Source organism: Caenorhabditis briggsae (assembly GCF_000004555.2).
Source record: "Caenorhabditis briggsae complete genome, chrIII, whole genome shotgun sequence".
Lineage (NCBI taxonomy): Eukaryota > Metazoa > Nematoda > Chromadorea > Rhabditida > Rhabditidae > Caenorhabditis > Caenorhabditis briggsae.
Window position 1 is genome coordinate 5,491,313 of NC_013490.2, and position 23,120 is coordinate 5,514,432.

Sequence of the window (23,120 nt, forward strand, 5' to 3'; positions counted from 1 at the left end):
CCGCTAATTTTTCAATTTGATCACATGTATGAAGCGCTTCATTCAATCGTGTGCCTTCTGCTACTAGTTCTCTGAAAACGAAAAAAAACGCGGTCAGGTAGGTATCATGTATTAAGAGTAATGCGGAAGTGTTTACTACTTTTTCTCAATCTGATCGCTTATCTTCTTCTTTCTATTCTCTCTTTTTTCCATTTTTCAGGGACACTTCTCACATTAAGATTCTGCCGTTAGAGGTTACACAAAGAGTGTTGTAAAACCGTATAAAGAGAAAAAGGGGCGGAACGAAAAATAAGAGTATAAAAGGGAACGACAACGACATGAAAAGACACCTCATCTGGAAATGGACGAGAAGCAACGCCTTCAGGCTTACCGCTTTGTTGCCTACTCGGCAGTCACTTTCTCGACTGTCGCCGTCTTCTCCGTATGTTAAAATTCTATAACTTTCAAGATTTCATGAACTCCTTTCAGCTGTGCATCACCCTTCCATTGGTGTACAACTATGTTGACGGAATCAAGACCCAAATCAACCACGAGATCAAGTTCTGCAAGCACTCTGCTCGTGACATTTTCGCTGAGGTGAACCACATCCGTGCCAATCCAAAGAACGCTTCCCGTTTCGCCCGTCAAGCTGGATACGGAACCGACGAGGCTGTCAGCGGAGGAAGCCAGGGAGCTCAAGGAGGATCCTGCTCTGGATGCTGCCTTCCAGGAGCCGCCGGACCAGCTGGAACCCCAGGAAAGCCAGGAAGACCAGGACGTCCAGGAGCCGCTGGACTTCCAGGAAACCCAGGACGCCCACCAGCACAACCATGTGAGCCAATCACTCCACCACCATGCAAGCCATGCCCACAAGGACCAGCTGGAGCTCCAGGAGCCCCAGGACCACAAGGAGATGCCGGAGCTCCAGGAGCCCCAGGACAAGGATCAGGAGCCGGAGCCCCAGGACCAGCTGGACCAAAGGGAGCCCCAGGAGCACCAGGAAACCCAGGACAAGCTGGAGCCCCAGGACAACCAGGAGCTGATGCCCAATCTGAGTCTACCCCAGGAGCCCCAGGACCAGCCGGACCACAAGGGCCACCAGGACCAGCTGGATCCCCAGGAGCCCCAGGAGGACCAGGACAACCAGGAGCCCCAGGACCAAAGGGACCATCCGGAGCCCCAGGACAACCAGGATCCGACGGAAACCCAGGAGCCCCAGGACAACCAGGACAAGCCGGAGGAGCTGGAGAGAAGGGAATCTGTCCAAAGTACTGCGCCATCGACGGAGGAGTCTTCTTCGAGGACGGAACCCGCAGAAAGTAAATGCGACATTCTTTGGTTTTCTAGATACAATAAACAGTTTTCATTTCATCTCTCTTTTCTTTTTAAATTCATACAAAACTTAATCTAAAGAAGAGGTTTCTTCTCTTCGTGGTTTCTTCTCCGTTTGAATCAGAAAATGTACGTGAAGTGAAAGTTGATGCCATTGGTTTGCAAAACACATTGAAAACGAATTTTCAAGTAGCCAAAAAAGAAAAAGGGAGTGTCTCTTCTTTTCAGTATCTTTCGGTTGCAATTGGCTAATCACTCAAGAATTCTTCTATCCACTTCAGTTTGTAAAAAAGGTTGAACTAATAATAATTCAATTGGAAAATGTGTTAAACGGACAATGAAACAAAGGAAATTAGAGAAAGAGAGAAAAGTTGATGAGGTTTCAAGAGTCGATTGTGTAAACGAGGTGTTTGTTGGAAGGAAAACTAAATGAAGAAGGTTCTTGTAAGAAAGATTAAAGAAGTTGGGCAATAAAACTTATAGTACCTGATGTAAAACCTGTAATAAATAGAAAGGCTCCTTAACTTTGAAATTCGAACCAATGTTTCTCGGTATCTGTCAAAGATATTGAAAAGTGGTCAACTGATAATAATGTATATCGAAACATCAGAAGTGTTTTCACCAGTTGACAAATCTTTGATATCTTTCACAGGAACCGAGATGAATTAATTCAAGCTTGACAAAAAGTGAGGACCCTTCTATTACAGGTTTTCGAGTAAATTCAAACTTGCGATATTTTGAACTGAATTAGGGAAGATCAATTGGCAACCACTTAAAATTCCAATCTATCTAAAACATTGAATTTTCGGTTTTGGATTCTTAAAAACTCGTCCGAATAATTCATTTGTGTTCAAGTTTACTAGTAATCGATTCAAAAGATACCGTAAACATTCTATAGAAGGCCTATACTTGCACTTTGAGCCTAATTATCTCGATTTCTATAAAAGATAGCAAAAGTCTGCCAATTGATAAAATGTAGGTGATAATATAACAAGTAGTGATTTTCAAAAGTTTTAATTTTGGGAAAAATATTCAGAAAGTGTTAATATTTCTGTTATATTTGTTGAAAAAAAACACGTTGCTCCCAAAAACTTAACGGTCCATCTTTTGGGAGATTCAAAAGATTTACGTGGCTCACAAAAATTTTTGAAATTTCAGTACTTTGATGTGAAAATTAAAACATTTGAAATTCACTACTTGTTATATGATAAACATTTTATCAGTGGATGAATTTTAGATATCTTGTATAGGAGCTAAGATAAGTTAGCTCAAACTTGACAATGTGATGGATATTTGTGCTTGTTTTATTTCCCTTCTTTATTATTTGAAAAATGAGCCATTTCCATGCTTGGTCATATCAAACGAATCACAATCAGTAAGCCATGAAAATGCCTCTAGATCAGTTTTTCCATAGTTGTTTCTGTAAAAAATGCGGAACCTGAGTTCTCAAACACTGTATTTTTTTCTCAGTTTTGAAGAATTTCATTCAATGGGGATATTAAATTTCCTTTAGAGTTGGATTCTAGTCGTCATGTACGATCCACTCCACAAGTGACAGCTTTTCTATCAATTTTAAAATAACTCTGGTCATTGATATTTTCAGTTTCAGTTTCCAATATCTTTCAACTTCGAGAAGACAAAGCGAGACGGTAAACCAATTAAAAGTTATCAACCAATCAGTCTCACGACGAAAGGGAGACTTCAGAACCAACCCAGCAGTTCATGGTCACTTGTGTCCTCTGGCTTGCCATCTTTTTCAATAGCTACTACTTCCCTATCACTTCCTCTTTTCTCTAATCATCTCAATCCCTAACAATATCTCCTCCCGTTTCAATGCCAAACAGCGTCATGAAAACAGATAATACGAGGCTATTTGACAGCAAAGGAACAAACGATTTCTGAACACTCCTTCTCAATTATTTCACCGTCAACTGCAAAAACCCTAAGCTACTCTCCACCCATTACAGTTTGAGTGTAAACTTAAACAAGACAGTTTAACGAGAATTGGATGAGTATAAAATGGGGACGAAGGGACTGGAAAAGTGCGCATTTGCTTGCCCCATCTCTTCATCGCAATGGAGGAGCAACAACGTCTTCATGCTTACCGCTTTGTCGCCTATTCGGCTGTCACCTTCTCGGTTGTTGCCGTCTTCTCCGTAAGTTTTGTTAATAATCAATGCAGTGGTAACTCGATCGTTTCAGCTCTGCATTACCCTTCCAATGGTCTACAACTACGTCCATGGAATCAAGACCCAAATCAACCACGAGATCAAGTTCTGCAAGCACTCTGCTCGTGACATTTTCGCTGAGGTGAACCACATCCGTGCCAATCCAAAGAACGCTTCCCGTTTCGCCCGTCAAGCTGGATACGGAACCGACGAGGCTGTCAGCGGAGGAAGCCAAGGAGCTCAAGGAGGATCTTGCTCTGGATGCTGCCTTCCAGGAGCCGCCGGACCAGCTGGAACCCCAGGAAAGCCAGGAAGACCAGGACGTCCAGGAGCCGCTGGACTTCCAGGAAACCCAGGACGCCCACCAGCACAACCATGTGAGCCAATCACTCCACCACCATGCAAGCCATGCCCACAAGGACCAGCTGGAGCTCCAGGAGCCCCAGGACCACAAGGAGATGCCGGAGCTCCAGGAGCCCCAGGACAAGGATCAGGAGCCGGAGCCCCAGGACCAGCTGGACCAAAGGGAGCCCCAGGAGCCCCAGGAAACCCAGGACAAGCTGGAGCCCCAGGACAACCAGGAGCTGATGCCCAATCCGAGTCTACCCCAGGAGCCCCAGGACCAGCCGGACCACAAGGACCACCAGGACCAGCTGGATCCCCAGGAGCCCCAGGAGGACCAGGACAACCAGGAGCCCCAGGACCAAAGGGACCATCCGGAGCCCCAGGACAACCAGGATCAGACGGAAACCCAGGAGCACCAGGACAACCAGGACAAGCCGGAGGTGCTGGAGAGAAGGGAATCTGTCCAAAGTACTGCGCCATCGACGGAGGAGTCTTCTTCGAGGACGGAACCCGCAGAAAGTAAACACTCAGGAAGACCATCTAGTCTTTTATCGTCTAGTCATTTTTTATTCAATAAAACCATTTCACTGCCAGTTTCTTTATTAAATCACTTCCCAGAAAATCATCTGTTATTGAAGTTGAAGATATGAAAAGAGTTGGAATTCCAAAAACCCAAAAACCAAAGTGCAATAAACTTGACAACGTTTCAAAATCGTCGTTAATAATTGCCTTCGTTCAGAATCCTAACAGTTCCGGTTTATTGTACTAGATGCTTTTTTAAATCAAAATCAGAAGATAAATGCGTCGAAAAACTTCGTCTAGTCATCAACAAAACATTGATCGGGATCGGACATCCACGATGTATCTGTATCAAAATAACTTTATTTTTGGATACATCGATTTCCGTGCAAGCAAACAGTATTCACACAACTCGGTATTAATTTTCAACCTGTAAATACTGTATAAAACCTGTGTATCAGAAGCTTGGGTTTGTTTTCACAAGAAAACGACACTTACAATCATTTTAGATACCGTAAAACATGTAATGGAAGTGCCCTTCACTTTTTACTTTGAACATATTTTTCTCGGTTCCTGTCAGAGAATCAAAAAAGCTGTCCACTGAGAAACTGTTAATCATAATATCCCAGAAATTGTATTAGTTGGCACATTCTTGATATCTTTCATAGAAATTTACATAATTAATCTCAAACTTGACAATGTGGGATCCCTTCTATCACAGATTTTACGGTAACATCGAACGCGTTGTGTAGAAGAAAACATGTTACAAATAGGAAACCATCCAGGAAACATATTAAAACTTAGCGTTTAAAATCAGAGATATCAAAAAGTAATCGAGTGATGAAATGTGTATAATAATATCCATAAAATTTTACTAGTTGACTGTTTTTTTTATATCTTTTACAGGGAACGAGCTATACAGGTTCAAAATTGACGGTTTCCGTTGCAAGCTACATATTAGAACGTTTGCGGCAATTTTTTCAGGAAATTTTTTAAAAATTTTAGTATTTCAGCTCAATGAACAATTGCACTTCTACTTATAAATTTCAAAAATTTTCCATGTTTTCTGGTGACCTATTCTGTAAATGGACAACAAGATTTTATCAGTAATTTGATTGAGAAGGTCACTCGCCGTATTCAAAAGCATTGTTTGAGTGTTCCGTCAGAAATATTTCAGTGTGTCTTCTTCTTTCTAAAATCACACTAAACTGTTTGTAATGACCTCTTTTTGTAAGAAGTACCATTCTTTCTTTTCTTAAAATCTATCTGCCCCCTTCCTATTACAATATCAACTTCCTCTATTTTCCCCTCTTTACACCTTCGCGCGTTGCGGTATAAAAGAACGGGTTGAGAGTGAGAGAACATCAGTCGGATCACCTCATTCAGCAATGGACGAGAAGCAACGTCTTCAAGCTTACCGCTTTGTCGCCTATTCGGCTGTCACCTTCTCGGTTGTTGCCGTCTTCTCCGTAAGTTACAGCTTGATAGCTTTGAAGACTTCATTCAAAGTTTTCAGCTGTGCATCACCCTTCCATTGGTGTACAACTATGTTGACGGAATCAAGACCCAAATCAACCACGAGATCAAGTTCTGCAAGCACTCTGCTCGTGACATTTTCGCTGAGGTGAACCACATCCGTGCCAATCCAAAGAACGCTTCCCGTTTCGCCCGTCAAGCTGGATACGGAACCGACGAGGCTGTCAGCGGAGGAAGCCAGGGAGCTCAAGGAGGATCCTGCTCTGGGTGCTGCCTTCCAGGAGCCGCTGGACCAGCTGGAACCCCAGGAAAGCCAGGAAGACCTGGACGTCCAGGAGCCGCTGGACTTCCAGGAAATCCAGGACGCCCACCAGCACAGCCATGTGAGCCAATCACCCCACCACCATGCAAGCCATGCCCACAAGGACCAGCTGGAGCTCCAGGAGCCCCAGGACCACAAGGAGATGCCGGAGCTCCAGGAGCCCCAGGACAAGGATCAGGAGCCGGAGCCCCAGGACCAGCTGGACCAAAGGGAGCCCCAGGAGCACCAGGAAACCCAGGACAAGCTGGAGCCCCAGGTCAACCAGGAGCTGATGCCCAATCTGAGTCTACCCCAGGAGCCCCAGGACCAGCCGGACCACAAGGACCACCAGGACCAGCTGGATCCCCAGGAGCCCCAGGAGGACCAGGACAACCAGGAGCCCCAGGACCAAAGGGACCGTCCGGAGCCCCAGGACAACCAGGATCCGACGGAAACCCAGGAGCCCCAGGACAACCAGGACAAGCCGGAGGAGCTGGAGAGAAGGGAATCTGTCCAAAGTACTGCGCCATCGACGGAGGAGTCTTCTTCGAGGACGGAACCCGCAGAAAGTAAACAATTTCTTTTCTTATTCAGTAGAAATAAACGATTTTTTAAATCAACTCACTTTTTCTGTTGTCTGAATACAATTTGAAAACAGTCAGCAACTTCAAACAATTGGCTGAATAGAGTTCCAGGAAGAGCAATGCCTATTGCTTGTAAATACTTTTTAACTGAAAGCGACTCATTCAAAAAACGGGAAAAATCTCTGGAAAACGAACCAATGAAAAATGTAGAAACAATGATTTGTGTTGCTTCATCAACTTTGCAATCCGATATAATTTTTGAAACTTTTGAGATCAAATCGGACTTTTCAATGTTCTGAATTTTCCAATGTTTGAGAAGACTTCTCACGAAAAAAAAACTCACGGGAACATGGAAAATTGTGCACCAGGAGAAGTCGCTCTTAAACTGCGGATCCACAAGAAACATCACATGAAGGGCATCAAAAATCCTTGCTTCTAGAACTTTCCGAAGCGCTTGCGGTTCTTTTAATGTTTCCACAGGAAGATATTTACACATTCTCTGTCCGGGAAGTCTCAATCCAATCGTTTGCATTTGAGTCGCCAAGTTCTTCTCGCATTCGATCAATTGTTCTCCCATAGTGTGGAGTTGCTAAAGAGCTTTCAGATTCTTGTTAATTTCAGAATCTAGTTCTCACCTCGTCAGAAACTAGATGCTGTGTATTGGGACATTCAATCCATAGTTTGATTTGTTCCATCCAGCGAGGCTCCACTTTTTCGTACTGAAACAATGTTTACTGAAATTATGACTGAATACACAGATACACAAATATTATTCTGGTGCAAAAACTGGAGCTTTGGAAGAGAAACGCTGGTGGCAGCTGCCGAAGGTCTCACAACGACAACTACCGTAACCTATAAATATTTTTTATTCTCCGTTTTTTTCTCGATTTTTGAGCGTTTTCAGATTTTTTTTCTTAGATTTTTTCCAAAATTTTCAGACCTTTTTAGGTTTTTCAGCTACTCGTGAAAATTCTTTTTCTATTTTTCTCAGTTTTTTGTCTGAAATTTGACGTTATGGTGTTCTTGATAGAAGATCTCTGTAGATTACTGTAGAAAACCTTGTAGGATGTAGGTTTTGTTTGCAGACAGACACATGTTTGCAGTTTTATCTGCATTTTGACGTGATTTTGTTTGCAAAAAAACTACAGAAGGAAATTCGTTTTCTACAGTAATCTACGGTAATCCGCAGTAATCAAACACCTTCCCATCAAATTTCAGACAAGAAGAAACCGGAAAAATCCAAAAAGAATCATTGAAAATAGCTGAAAAACCTAAAAAGGTATAAAACGTTTGCAAAAAATCGAAGAAAAAAGTTGTTCTCTCGAAAAATCGCGATATTTCTAGCTTACGGTTGTTGTCGTTCTGAGATCTTCGGCCACGGCCCCGGCCTTTTCCATAGCTCCGATTTTGTGCCATAATAATAGACTTACACAAAAGTCAAGATGTACCAGGATAACAACGTGCTGATTTGTATTGGCTATAATGTTGATAGCCCTACTCAACGCATATTCCCATCTCGAGATGAATGTATCATAGCAGGTGGCGTCGACTTGCATATGCATCATCTGAAAGCACTTGGGAATCATAAATCAATCTCTTGATAACTCACAGTTGCATTACAAGCTACACATGCTGCTTTGACGACCTGAGTCCTCCCACTATTCGGTGGAGCCACTAAGACCATATGCTCTGATGCTTGCCGGATAACTCTCATCACTCTTTGAACCCATCCGCTTGTTTCCCAATCAATGAATAGCCTTATTCTATCTTTTGGATGGTTTCTATGATGCTCGAAAAGAAAGTTCTCAATACTTCTCTGGAATTGAACTCTATCCACAACTGGTTCATAACTCAATCCATCGACAACATCGTGTGCATCCACTTCCGAATATATTAAATCAAACATATCAATTGTCGTTGGAGGTCTCTTTTCAATTCCTTCCTTTTCTTCTTCGTCCTCTTCGTTGTCCGAAATCTGAGCAATATGTTTAAGGATTGCTTGTTGGGTTGTGTTGAAATTTTCATCGATCAGAGTTTCGAATTGTCGAGCAAACGTTGGTCGATGTGAAGGATCGATGGCATCTCCAATCACTCGAGCTGATTCGTGAATGAATAATCGAAGAAGAGCATTCGGATCCGGACAATTATCAGGGAACGCGAAGAAGAATGATTTGGCAAGACGAGTTGCAAGAGCCATGGATGACAGATTTTTCTGAAACTTCGATTTTGAATTTTGAAAGATAAACTTTTGTATCGAATCAAACAAACCACATAAGGTTTCTTAACAATTTCCACAATGCAAGATGACAAAGGTTCTAGATGGTGGTGGTATTCGGAACTGAATGATCTGAAAAAGAAGTTAATAATCAGTATAATTCCCTTTTCTGATAAATCCAACTTCGCTGTAAAATTGGCAGCTATCAAAGTTTGAACCAATGGTTTTTGATCTTGGAACTTTGTGGATGGGGGCATTGCAATACCAACGAAAGTGGATGCGAGAGCTTTAGTCTTGTACAACCATGCGTAATCCTCTTCATCTGTCACAATAATCATTCGGATTTGAGAATCCGATTTACACAATTTCCCATCTTTCCAGTAAGTTTTATGGTCCACAAAGAATTCGATAATTGGAAGAAGAGGCTCCGTAAACGAGAACCGATCAATCACAATGTACTGAAACATTGGAACTACTTAAAACTTCTGAAGTGGCTCACCAATTGCTCACTCTGATGAGCCTTCTCGCAAGTCTCCACAATCGTCGCAAACTTTTTCTGGGCCACATCGTTTCCAACTCGACTTTTACCATCCAGCCAAACGAATTTAACATTTGCATCTTCAGAAGAACACAGATATTTTGATATCATTTTGACGAACATTGTCTTCCTAGAGTACGGAGGGCCGTGGACCAGAATATTGTGACCAGAACTGAGCAAACGGATACTGTAGAACAAGAGACGATCCATACAAGGAGTCACTATCATAATATTCCCAATGGCACTATCCTTATCAATAGAGCTTTGACAAAATGGTTCTTCTTCCCATTTCACTAACTTCGTCGCATCTTGATAGGAAATTTTCCAATTACAAACATCATCGGGAATCTGAATTGATAGCCTCTCTCGTATCGATACCAAAACTTTCATTAGCTTTGTCTCCACTTTCTTTTGATCATCTGAGAAAATTGAGATATAGTTTGCCGTTGCAAGAATTACAGTAATCCGAAGAGTGTCGTTTACAGAAGTGGTGCGTGATAATGGGATTACTTCTGTAAGATCTTGATGAATGACTTGAAATAGAGTAGATGGCCATAGGAATGTTTCCGAGAAATATGAGGACATCGGGGATAGAATTCGATCTACCAGCTCATCCATTATTTCAACCAGAGAGATTTTCTGAAAATCACGAAGATTTACTCAAACTTTGACTTCAAACTCACATTGAAGAGTTCTGAATATTTTTTCTGCCAAATTTTTCTCCAACTTCTGGCTACATCCATTTTGAGGTTCTCAGTAACAACATGAAACGGAATATCAAACTTTTTCACCGTATTCAAATGAAAACCCTCTTCATCTGGAATACACATCAAGAACTGAACATTCTCTTGTGGCCAATATGTGCTTCCATCATCCAAAGTCAAAAATGGCGGCGTTTGAGCAGAAAATCCATCTTTCTTCAGGAATAATGGAGAAATGAACGGAAAGATATTCCAGAATTCAGAGAATCCATAGAATACGACGATTGTGTTGATGCATACAGAATTCGTTGAGATGGTTGAGTGATAACTTCTCTCACTTTCCGATCCATTGGATTGAAGAACATTTGGAGACAGAACTTCGAAAAGTATTCCAGCTGGAGATGCGGCAAATTCATCAGAATGGACAACTAATTGATCTCGAATGAAGACGTCGATGTAAATCCAAACAACTTTTTCAGCAAAGTGATCCAGTGTTTCTTTTAGAGTCTCTTTTGCCATGGGACCCACACATCCTGATATCTCTCTGGAAAATAAAATTAAAGGATAAAATCCGAAAGATTATCAAGACAGCCACAACACCTTGGGAAACTAGATTTCTATTAAAACTTCAGGAAAGGCTTAGAGTAACCTAGCTAGACATTTCTGAAAATTTTTTAGAATCATGACATTTCATATTTCGGAGATAATCTCGATTTTTTCTGATTTTTGAATAAATTTCCGAGAGCAGATGCTAAAAATTTCAGAGATGTTCAGATAGGCTATTCTTGACCTGCCCTGAAATGTTCATCAAAATCCGGGTTTGCGAGGTGTTGAGGTTAACTTGTAAGGCGATGTACACTTCTTCCCACGAGAACAGAAACCTCTTCCGGTATTCCACCTGTCATAAATCCTTCTTCACATCCCCTATACATTATATAGTGATTGGCGGAACCCGAGAATTGTCGGCTGCTATCTAACCTCTGGCTATATAAGTCAGTTCAGTAGCAGAACCAAAACATCTGCAATGACGAGAATCATGCTAATCATGAAGAGACTCGTCAGTCTCACCCTCCATGTTGTAAAAGATTCATAAACACCTAGCAGATTTTTTGGAATTTGAACCCCTCACTAACCGATTCCGAATCCTTGCTCCGATTTTCTCCAAAAGTACTGAATGTGGAGAAGAAGGAGGTTGGAGAGATGATCCGACTGGAAGTTTGGATGCGTTTGGAATTGAAGAGGATCTGACACTTGATAATGGAGTACCCGTGTCAAATTTGAATGCAGGAGACGGTTCGATTACATCATGAAATCCTCCCAAGTGATCCTTTAAGTGCTCGATAGCGATAGTTGTTGGAAGTTGATTCCTGATTTCTTCCGTAGACGAAAGAAACAATCTTGGAAACGGAACTGCTTGATTCGAAAGCATTTTGAAGAGATTGAACACTAATTGGGATGTCAGCAAATCCACATTTTCCAATAACACAAACCAGTTTGTCATCGATATACATTTAGTGAGTCGTTCCAAAAATGCCGACTCGAGAAGGTTGTGAGAGTTGACGATTCGGAGATTCGAACACAGACAATTTGACAGTTTCAATACAAAATTTCGTGTGGAACACATCTCTCCAATCAACAGAATAATGTGTCCGCTACTCCAGTTGTCAGCTAGACTTTTCGGAATAAAACGATTAGTTTCAATCGAATACACAAAGTCGACAGTGAGTAAAGACTGGCGTTGCACACTTTTGTGCTGGATGTAGTACGCTTTTTCCTGGAAAGGAGACAATTAAATATTCTGTAGGCGGATTGGGTCACATCACAATATTCAACTATCTAGATGTCTATCTAAAACTTTATTCTAAGCTAATATCAAACCAGAGATCTCAATTTGACAAGTTTATGATGAACGTAGTAGGTTTTATCCTGAAATGTGTATGCATTCGGATTTAAACATATTTGTCCTAAAATACAAAAATTACCACTCTGCTCAAAAACAGTGGATCCAAAGTTTGTCTCGTCTCTATCAACTCTCCAACATTTGCTCCAATTCGACTAGCTGCTTTCAATCGATCTTGCCGTTCATAGGTTATGATCTACAAGTTTAAAATTTCCTCTGAAGTTTAATTAAACCTACATCTGTTAGTTTTGATGCAAACGCCGTTTCAATACTTCTTATCAGTTCACATGGCTCTTGATTTTCAATTTCCGCTTTTGTTAAATCTACCGTAATTTTTTCCCCTAATAAATCCACCAATTCTAATTGATTTCTTCGATTGAAACATAATCTTCTCAACGATGGAAAACAATCTTTCAGCAGTAATTTCAGTCTTGAATCGATTGTAGTCGTTGAGAAAAGATTCAGAAGACTCAGTTCAGACGAAAGACACAGTCTCGCATTTATCATTCTCATTCCATCGAGCAGTCCACGAACTCCTTGAATTATTACAGTAACCATTGAACGGATTTTCTCTATCCAACAAGGCAAATGGGGTAGTTGCATCACTCGATAAATGGTCGCATCTTTTAGAACGTTCTTCTCTATGGTTAGGAAATATTTGGCACAAGTTCTCAGTAATTCGTATTCCTTCTGTAAACAATTCTTCTGATTTTTGGGTTACATTGAACAGATTTTTAACCTGTAAAGTGTCTCTACAAGTCACAAAAATATTGGCGACTCTCATCCATTTCTGCTGAGTCTCACACCACGCCTTCAGAATTGTTTCAGCTCGAGCAGTCCATTCAGTCCATTGTCTGCAACACGAATCTTTTTTTTCTCATGAACTCATCGGGGACTGAAGCTTTTACTAGCATAAAACTTGAGTGAATTATTGTACTGAGCTCAAATTTGGAGTGCGAAAATTCAAATAATTCATCAGTGAACTGGGAAAGTTTCAAATTGATCGATCAACTTTGAGCTGAGTTATCGCTTGATAAAGTTGCTGCATCTCATGATTATCAAAACGGAAATAGTTCATCTTTGGACTATCATAACAATACCTAGACTTGAGGAACCGCTTTGAATCAACGTAAAATTACATTTCTATGAACTTTCGTGTTTCCAAGATACTAATGTCTAAAGATATACCCGTTTTATCAGTCCGGATGATTGTGCTCCTTCTAAAAACTCACGGTAAAGAGTCATCCGTAATTTGCTCGACGTTTGTCATGTGTTTCAAAGTGTTGATATCATTCTGAACTCGACGATAAAGATCTCGAAGCTTCACAGCTAACGATAGTTTCCATTGAGAATGAAATCTCATTTCCAGATGTTCCTGACTCCAAAAAGTGACGATCGCGTGTAATTGATCAGCTGCAGTTGCCTCTCTTTCAGCAGAAAATGCAATCGGTTTCAATTGCTGGAGATGTGCTTCTAGGCCAAGTTCGCATATTTGAGCGATCGAACTGTTGGCGTATGGAGTTAGATCGAATCCTGGAGGTAAAAGAATTGAATTTTATAGTTTAAGTAAAGATGTTTTTGTGATTGAAACGTTTGTAAACTTGTAAGCAAATATTGAAAATTGGGAATTACCCACCAACAATCTCGGACATTCTCAGCCAATGAGCGTCGAGTAATCTTCTACATGACATCACTTCGGCTACCGAAAAGTTCTTTTTGAAACTATCCACTTCGTTTCTGGCCTGAAATCTCGGTTCTAGGAATCTAGATTACTGTACACCTGGAGAATCTGAAACTTACATAAGCTATGAAGTGTTTGGCAGCTCTGTGAGTTGTCAATGAACTTTCGAAAATCGACAATTGAATTGTGAATTGTTCAATGAAATTCCGGCTTGCATCAATATTCACCAATGTTCGCCGAGATTCGAAAAAGGCACTAAAAGACATTTATCGACTTCTGATCCAATATTAAAAAAAAACGAACTTGACATGTTTATAATAGCCGCTTGTAGCCACAAACAAACTTTCCAACGACTCGATTTCCCCGACAAAATGTCGCATTTTAGTGACATCTGATACTTGAATATCCACAGCTTTTTCAAATTTATTCAAATCTTCAATTTCAGTTATCAAACTATCCAACATCGGTCTCAACTTCATCATTTGCGCCAGATAAGTCTCCACTTCTTGTGGATTTCCCATTGTTTGAACTATTTTCAGTTTATCCATCGCCTTCTGGACACTTGTCATCACTTTTGCTTGCTTTTTCTAGAATAAATCGAATTGAAACCTGTGAAACCTGTAATACAAGAACCTCCTAATTTTGAGCCAATTCTTCTCGATCCCTGTCAAAGATACAAAAAAGTTGTAAACTGAAAAAATGTTTATCATAAAATCAAATACATTTTATCAGTTGACACATTTTTGATATCTTTCACAGTAATTGAGATTGGCTCACAAGGGGGGGGGGGGGGGGGTTCTATTACAGGTTTTACAGTACATTGACAAAATGAAGAAAAGTTGATATTCGTTTCTGAAAAAAGTGAGCGTGATCGTTGATGCACTGTGGAAGAGAAAGTCTCAATGATGCGATTTGAAGAAGTGTATCCATTTGAGAAGTGTCAAGGGAGATGTGCTGGAATCAAAAGATCATATTTTAAAACACAAGAATACGGTTACCTGTGTGATCTCGAAAACTTTATCATAAACATCTACAAACTGCCTGACACTGTCGCCAGTCTCATTTTGAAGCATCATATCTACTTGTGACTTGTTGCTCAGCATCATAGATGGATCGATGGATCTGTATTGGAGGGCTCGATCGTACTTCCGAAAGTCATATAAAAGTTTGTTGAGTAGAGTTGTAAATTTTCTACGAATCGCCATTTTCAACTGATTTCTGAAGCTCCTGATCCTTCGCTCCATCTCAACCCACACCGCTTCCAAGCGGAGGACAAAACATCGAACACTCAAACATTTTGAGGCTTTGGTTAGACGAATTTGAAGATGAGTTGAGTCATCGTACATTTTTATCATTTCCTCTTCGGTTAGTTTTGGTGAGACCTAGAAATTTGAATCTGTCTGCAAACCTGCGATTACCGTATTTTCTCTATTAACCCGAACAGTCAACTTTAAGCTCATACCTTGTAATCACCAACCAAAAAGGCATATGGCTGCAGAAGCGGATGATGAGCAATATGCTCATGGGAAAGAGCATCCACACTCATCATCGCTTCTTCTTGCCACGTTTCACAGTCTTCTGTGGACATTCTCACATTCTCCAAAGAGCACATCACACTAATTGGCTCTTTTAGCAACATACGAATCTGTTCGGAATTCACACATAGCTTGCGATCCACGATCATACAATCCATAGCAATAAACGATGTCTGAAGTATTATTGTGAACATGGATTTTAAATTATAATAATGGTCTCATGGAGATTCTGCAGTTTCCCGTTTCATACCTTTGTTCTCAAAGTTTTCAAATAAAGTTGAATAGTTCCGAATGCGGCATTTGTTGTTTCTTGCACTACACAATTCTGAACAATATTTCTCTTTTTTTCATCCTTCCAACTCTTTCGCAATAGCCTAAAAATGAAATCCCAGGCTTTCAAATAACGAAGAATAGCTCACTTCAAATTAATCTCCTGTGAAAACTCCAGCACCTTCGTGATAATGGTTTCTCGAAGCTTCTTGATTGGCATGTTTCCCACTTCTGGGTCAATCAACTCATTGATATCAAATATTAGTCCTTTTCTGAATTATGTAATGAATTGGAATATGGATTTTTTATATTACCGTTTCTCAAAGAAAATTCTGATTTTCATCGCTGCTAATGATTGAGATCGAAGAAGAATTTCGCGGCTGTTTTTGACTTCCAAGTGGAATTTTTCAATTTCTGAAAGAAGACTGACCTTAAATTTGTCGGTACATTTTTTCCAAAACGTACTATTAACTTTCATTAACTCATATTTTTCCTTCTTTCGAAACTCATCGGATAAATTATCAATCAGAGCATATCTCTCTGCACAATCCATCAACTCTTCTAGCTCTTGAGCAATCCGTTCGTTTTTCGAGCTCAATCTGAATCAAACTGTTTCAAAACAACGCAAAAAAAGATTCACTAACTTATGAACTCTCTGAAAACTCCACTCAACCCTTGGTTTCAGCGGATGCTTCTTCAATACATAATACCATTGTTTTGCCACATAAATACTCTCATCCTTGTTCTTTTCTCTCAATCTCTTGAATTTCTTTCTCGCTTCCAATTGTTCCAGATGCCATCGAAAAAACGCCTTCCTGCATATTTTTGGAATTTTTCGATTTTCCCGTCTAAGTCGATCCTCGTAGGCTAGCTGATGCCAGCTTTTCTGTTCAGCCAAACGGTGGATTGTCAGATATCGAGTGTGTTTTCGTACTTAAATTTTGGGGCTTTTCGTGTATTTGGGAATAGGCTTGACTTACATTTAAAGTGTTCCTTTTCCAATAGGTTTGGCATGACGGCTTAGGAAAAGTGGGGGAAAATAAGGTGGGTCGGAAATTAGTGTTCACTGAAGTGTTCAAGAAATGAGTTCAACCATTTGGAAGTCCTGTTTAGTGGAAAGAGTCAGAAAGATACATTTTTAGGATATAATAGAAATTCAATAAAATTCATTGAACATTAAACCTATGAATGTACAGAAATTCATCACTGTTGTAGCTCCAAAAATATTCAAATTCACAATCTTTACTATTAACAATCACCAAATTCTGTGTGTGTGTGTGTGTGTGTGTGTGTCCGGTGTTCCCGGTTCCGGGACCCTAGCGAAGTCACCACTGGACCAAAATTTCCCAAATTTTCACAGATAACCCGAAATAGCAGCGAGATGATGCCCGTCTATTTTGATTTGTGAAATTTTGCTTCTGACGTCTTCTGGAGACGTTCTTCTATTTCTACAGTACAAGTCATCAGAAATTATATTTACGTCATTCCCGCTCAACTCCACTATTTTTTTCTTATCCACGTTATATCAGACAAAAAGATGATTTTGTGTGAATATTGGTTCAGTCTGAGTTCTGAAGATTTGAAAGGAAGAAAAAATTGTGATAAGAAATCTGAGAAAAAGAAAAGCTCCCTTAAAGACCAATACAAACGCGTTTAATGTAGTCTTTGAATTTCTTAGGCTTTAAGTTTTAAGAAATAAAAATATTTCGAACTTTAAGAAATCAAAATCTTTCAGTGGTTTTGAATTTCCAAACTTTGCAATTTTTTTAAATGCTGAAACTATATAAACCTGGATCTTTGAAATAATAAGTTTCTAAATTCCAAAATGTTAAAATGTGTATATTTTCGGATTCCCAATTTCTGAGTACTCGAGCACTTCAATTTCCAAATATTTGGTAACCTGAATTTATGAGTTTTTGAATTTCGGAAAATCCTAATTTCGAAATTCGGAAATTCAAAAAATATCAAATATTTATCATTTTGAAAATAACAACAAATTAGGAATTCATGAATGCTGAAATGCAGAAATTCGAAAACTCGGAAATTCGCGAAATTCGAGAATTCTGAAGTTCAGAAAGGCAGAATCACAAAAAAAAAAATCAGAAACCCAGAAATTGAGAAATTAAGAGTCTCAAAAACTAAAATTTCTTAAAGGGGGACTCCGACCAAAAATTTGTATTGCATTAAAATGTTTCAAAAAATATGTATGTTCCTAATATCATGGCGAAAAATTCCGAAAAAAAATCCTAAATCCCCGAAAAACGGCGTTGAAAAAAAATAGGATTTGAATTCCCGCGCAGTGAGAAATCTAGGCCCATCATAGAGCCTTTCTTACATGAAAATTTTTCCGAATTTTTTCGGTTTTCATGTCCGGCAGGTAAAAAACGTATAAAACCACTGTCGGCCACTTGGCCACTTGAAAAAAAACGGCAGTCAGGCGCCGTGGCCTAGGTTTTTCACTGCGCGGGAATTCAAATCCTCGTCTTTCCTAACAACTTTTTTTGAAAATTTTTCGCTTTTAACAGTATTTTTCGGGGATTTCGGATTTTTTTCAAATTTTTTCGCTATAATATTGGGAAAATAGACAACTTTTCGAACATTTTAATGCAATAAAAAATTTTGGTCGGAGTCCCCCTTTAAGTTAAGTTCTTGCATTTCAGAAAATCCAAATTTGGTAATTCGGAAGTTCGAAAAACCGAAAATCAAAACTTCAGAATCTCAAAAAAAATCAGAATTTCAAAATTTCAGAACTTCAGAAACTCAGAAATTTGGAATTTCAAAAAATCAGAATTTCTGAATCATGAATCCCTCAATGTCAAAATTTCTGGATTGCCGAATTTCTGATTTCTAGAAATTCTGAATTTCTGAACTTCCGAATTTCTCAATTTCTCAATTTCTCAATTTCTCGATTTTTGAACTACGGAATTTCTGAACTTCACAACTATCAAAATTTCTTAATTTTCAAATTTGTGAGCATAGGCCCTAAAAAATAGCCTCCGTAAATGTGACGGAACCTTTTTATAAGATTGAGGGTATCGTAAGCGGGGGGCCAGGAGGTTTAGCCCCGAAGGGGCGTAAACCGACTGGTAGTTTATAATTTATCAATCATAGGCAGCCCCCCTCTACCTGTGTAGACCACCATGGCCTAGAAAACACATCAGGCTATTTCTAGGCATTAATGGTTGGTGACCTAGAAAACTCCACTTGCGAAAGTTAGGCCACCATGTTCACATGATCTAGAAAACACACTAGATAAATTTAAAATCATTTCTAGAATATAAAGGACGGAGGCCTGGAAAATGTACGTTGAGAAAGTTAGGCCACCAAGTCAGATGGTCTATAAATTTTGCTCGGGTAAGTTCAGCCATGATTCTGGACTCTGAAGACACTAGATCATTTTTTTCTGTAAACTTTTTAGGCTTTGACTTCTTTATTTGAAGCATGCAAGCAATTTTGAAATTTTAAAAACCCAAAATCAGTTTTAACAAGATTTATTTTGTTGTAAACAAAACCATAAATAAAAGAAACGAGATGATACTCTGACAAATTTGTGGAAGACGTCGTCGAATCGCCTAGATGGTGAAGGCACAGATGAAAAGAGAATTGGGGATTGAATGAGAAGAAAAAGAAAAAAAAGAAAAAGAAAATACAAAATACATAAGACATTTAGAAGCACTTGCGATGAACAATTGATGGGCCAGACTCGTCGTACTCTTGCTTGGAGATCCACATTTGTTGGAAGGTGGAGAGGGAAGCAAGGATGGACCCTCCGATCCAGACGGAGTATTTGCGCTCTGGTGGGGCGATGATCTTGATCTTCATTGTGCTTGGTGCCAAATGTTGAATCTCCTTCTGCATACGATCAGCAATTCCTGGGAACATGGAAGTTCCTCCGGAAAGAACAGTGTTAGCGTAAAGGTCCTTTCTGATATCAACATCGCACTTCATGATGGATTGGTAAGTGGTCTCGTGGATTCCGGCTCCTTCCATTCCAATGAAAGCTGGCTGGAAGAGGACTTCTGGGCAACGGAATCTCTCGTTTCCGATGGTGATGACTTGTCCGTCGGGGAGTTCGTAGCTCTTCTCCAAAGAGGAAGAGGAGGCGGCTTGAGCAAGCTCAGACTCGAAATCGTGGGCAACATAGCAGAGCTTCTCCTTGATGTCACGAACAATTTCTCGTTCGGCGGTGGTGGTGAAGGTGTATCCACGCTCGGTGAGGATCTTCATCATGTAGTCAGTCAAGTCACGTCCGGCGAGATCAAGACGTTGGATGGCATGTGGAAGAGCATATCCCTAAAAGATATTTGATTTTATATGACTTGAAAGACTTGATTTCTTCTTACCTCATAGATTGGGACAGTGTGGGTGACACCATCTCCGGTATCAAGAACGATTCCGGTGGTTCTTCCGGAGGCATAGAGGGAGAGAACAGCCTGGATGTTGACGTACATGGCTGGGGTGTTGAAGGTCTCGAACATAATCTGTGTCATCTTTTCTCTGTTGCTCTTTGGGTTCAATGGAGCCTCAGTGAGAAGGACTGGATGCTCTTCTGGGGCAATTCTGAGCTCATTGTAGAAGGTGTGATGCCAGATCTTCTCCATGTCGTCCCAGTTGGTGACGATTCCGTGCTCAATTGGGTACTTGAGAGTGAGGATTCCTCTCTTGGATTGGGCTTCGTCTCCGACGTACGAATCCTTTTGTCCCATTCCGACCATGACTCCTTGATGACGTGGACGTCCGACGATGGATGGGAAGACGGCACGTGGAGCATCGTCTCCGGCGAATCCGGCTTTGCACATTCCGGATCCGTTGTCGACAACGAGGGCGGCGATTTCGTCTTCCATGGCTTAAAACAAAAGGATATTAGAGAATGTGGGTGAGGCCGGAAAGAACGCAAATTGAGAAAGTGGAAACAGTTTATGATAGTATCAAAAAAGTAGAATGTGCACTTTTAATCCTATTAGGTTGAAGTTTGGAATCTAAAAACAACTTGATTTCTAGTAACTCAAGAAACTTCTAGAAGAACAACATAGGCAAACACAAAATGCCTAAAAAGCGGGGAAAGAATAGGCAAATGTTGCCATTCGAAATGATGACAACGCATCGAAATGCAAAGTATCTGACTAAATGTGTTATCAGCCGCCAACACGGGGCTCGCTCACCAAAATGAAAAAAGAGAGAGAGAGAGTGAGAGAATATGCCACACTTTGTATGTATATATGTGTCGAAAAACGCAAAAACTGATAACTCTACTTCTCGTTCTAAGAATTGGAGGTACGTGTCGTCTCTCTCTCTCTCTCTCTCTCTCTCTCTCTCTCTCTCTCTCTCTCTCTCTCTCTTTATGTACAAACACAAAATGATCACGTCACAGAGGCACAGTTTATGATCATGGATGGCAAGTGAGCCGTTTCAATGTCATCGCAATTCTTGGAAATATGGGTTGTGACTAATACTATGATCTGTGCGAGACAATAAAATTTCCCTACACATTTTCTAAATATCTAGAAGCTTGTAGAACATCTTTTAAAGTCTGAAGTTTGTAACCATCTTAAAGTATTCGAAAAGCTTCTAGCAAACTTTCTATGGAAATCTCAAATTGCGAGCACTCTAAAAATCCTCCAAACTCTGAAAATGAATAGACATCAGCTACCCAGTCAATCTTAAATACCATCTAAAATTATCCGCCTACGACGCCTTGAGAAGGCGATACTTGGAAAATGAGTCATTCTGAAACCAAAAAAGACAAGCTGATAAGTTGTACAAGGCATACACAGTGACTCAAAACTGACCATGGTCTTTGAGATGGGTTCTGTAATGAAAAAACAAGAAGCGGAAGGTTTGGTTTTTAGGAAGACAAGGAAGGATGTGTCTCAAAATGAAGGCCCTTAGGGTTTTTTTGAGGTCGACGAGTTTTGGGACCATGGTTTTCAGTTCAATTTTAGTCCATTTTAAGTTTCACATTACCAAATGTTGCTATTTTTAGTACGATTCAAAGCCTTGGCCATTTCGACCATTTCAGACTCACTTTGGAAAGTTTTTGACCTTTTAGATTATTTTGGACTCGTTTTGGACTTTTCAGACTAATTTGTCCATATCAAAATCAAAATGAAGGTTCTTTGAGAAAAACTACTGGAAAGAAAATATATAACTTTAACCTAATTCTATAATCTCTTTTATCTAGATTGAACCTTTTTTCAAAGCACCTCTTTATTTCGAAAATACCTTTAAAGGTATAAATAATTATTTTGGGATAGACCCTTTTGAGTGGACCCAAAAAAGACTAGAACCTTCCAGAAACTTTCATAACTTTCGTTTGGACGCCAATGGTGCCTTTTTTGAAAATTTTTGAGAGAATTCTCAAACTGAGTTAGTGTACATACTCGAGGTCAACTAGATTTGATACTACCGTATTACCTGTAATAGAAAGGCCCACAGTGTCGAGTTTGAGCTCAATTATCTCAATTCATATGCAACATGTTGAAAATCTGTCAACTGAAAAAACATTTCTGATATTATGATAAACATTTTGTCAGTTGACCACTTTTTGATATATTTCACAAAAATGAGAAATACAGGCTCCAAGTTGACGGTGGCGTTTTTAGAACCTTCTCTCTCTCCCAATGATCAAAATACCACATAACCATTCCAAGAATGTTCACTTATTTCGAAAGGTCTTCCAATGTTTCTTCATTCCATTCTAATAATATTTTTCAAAAAAGTATCTGAAACTCCTCCACTGTCATTAAAAAGTTACTACTACCGCCAGCTGCTTATCGGGGACGGAGGAGCATGATAGTGAAATGAAAACGAAGGGTGAAAGATGAAAAATCGGTCGGAGTCAAAAACGGAACAGAAAAAAGAAAGAGTATAGGAAAAGTGTGAGTGAGGGAGTTTCAGAGAAAGGAAGGAAACCGGGATTTTTAGATTAGAATGTGGATTGGGGTTGGGCAGGGAGAATATATATTAACAGATTTAGTGATGAAATCACAAAATCGTTTATCAGGAGATCGGAAATCTGGTGTTTAGTCAACAGAAAAAAAATTGACGAATTTCAATAAAGCGATCAGAAATATTGTGAAATCCAAAATTTTGGGAAACAGCGTGGAAATCTATTCTCATATGACAAAAGCATACCGTAAACACTCTAATAGAATATTTCCAAACCCAATGAGATATATGGGCTCACGGTAGACGGTTTGGAGGGCATTCTAAATATTAGAGGGTTGACGGTATTTGAATTGTGTTCGTCATCGAGATATTGGAAGAATTCAGATAAAAAGCAGAAATTTCAGATGTTTTTTTTTCCATTTTCAGATCAAAACAAATGTTATTGGTTTTTCGCAGAGATTCAAAACAGTTTTTGAAAGAAAATGTTCATATTTTTCAGTTGTAAAAATTGAAAAAAGAACTCAAAAATCAAGATCCCAATGCGACAACTATCGCACCCTAAAAATCGTATCATTTTCTGGGTTTTATATGCCGATTTTCGTGCGTTTTGAGTCAATTTTTTCACTTTCAAAAAATTTTTCTGACTTTGGGTTACGGTAGTTGTTCTTGGGTTACGGTAGTGGTCGTT

The 23,120-nt window shown here is 39.8% G+C and overlaps 5 protein-coding genes across 5 annotated transcripts; 3 read left to right on the forward strand and 2 right to left on the reverse strand.

The window, feature by feature from the left end:
* Positions 1-340: 340 nt before the first annotated feature.
* Positions 341-1,302, forward strand: CBG18259 (the record flags this gene model as incomplete). Its single annotated transcript, XM_002642225.1, has 2 exons — positions 341-421; positions 469-1,302. The coding sequence occupies 2 exons, from the start codon at positions 341-343 to the stop codon at positions 1,300-1,302; spliced, it is 915 nt and encodes a 304-aa protein (XP_002642271.1).
* Positions 1,303-1,648: 346 nt separating this feature from the next.
* Positions 1,649-3,124, forward strand: CBG25997 (the record flags this gene model as incomplete). The annotated part of the gene is made up of 2 exons (XM_045243772.1): positions 1,649-1,681; positions 2,948-3,124. 2 exons carry the CDS (start codon positions 1,649-1,651, stop codon positions 3,122-3,124), a joined length of 210 nt encoding a protein of 69 aa, XP_045100086.1.
* A 262-nt stretch (positions 3,125-3,386) lies between these two features.
* CBG18258 lies at positions 3,387-6,693 on the forward strand (the record flags this gene model as incomplete). Its single annotated transcript, XM_002642224.1, has 2 exons — positions 3,387-3,467; positions 5,860-6,693. The coding sequence occupies 2 exons, from the start codon at positions 3,387-3,389 to the stop codon at positions 6,691-6,693; spliced, it is 915 nt and encodes a 304-aa protein (XP_002642270.1).
* A 48-nt stretch (positions 6,694-6,741) lies between these two features.
* On the reverse strand, positions 6,742-16,558 carry CBG18257 (the record flags this gene model as incomplete). The annotated part of the gene is made up of 24 exons (XM_045243773.1): positions 6,742-7,293; positions 7,340-7,423; positions 8,135-8,269; positions 8,314-8,916; positions 8,973-9,377; positions 9,419-10,096; positions 10,141-10,702; positions 11,292-11,932; positions 11,977-11,994; positions 12,141-12,254; positions 12,296-12,591; positions 12,614-12,912; positions 13,291-13,591; positions 13,695-13,800; positions 13,859-13,994; positions 14,043-14,326; positions 14,559-14,693; positions 14,738-15,121; positions 15,202-15,447; positions 15,525-15,648; positions 15,694-15,816; positions 15,859-16,143; positions 16,189-16,477; positions 16,525-16,558. The coding sequence occupies 24 exons, from the start codon at positions 16,556-16,558 to the stop codon at positions 6,742-6,744; spliced, it is 6,834 nt and encodes a 2,277-aa protein (XP_045096425.1).
* Positions 16,559-19,210: 2,652 nt separating this feature from the next.
* Cbr-act-5 lies at positions 19,211-20,388 on the reverse strand (the record flags this gene model as incomplete). Its single annotated transcript, XM_002642222.1, has 2 exons — positions 19,211-19,837; positions 19,888-20,388. 2 exons carry the CDS (start codon positions 20,386-20,388, stop codon positions 19,211-19,213), a joined length of 1,128 nt encoding a protein of 375 aa, XP_002642268.1.
* Between the last annotated feature and the right edge of the window lie 2,732 nt (positions 20,389-23,120).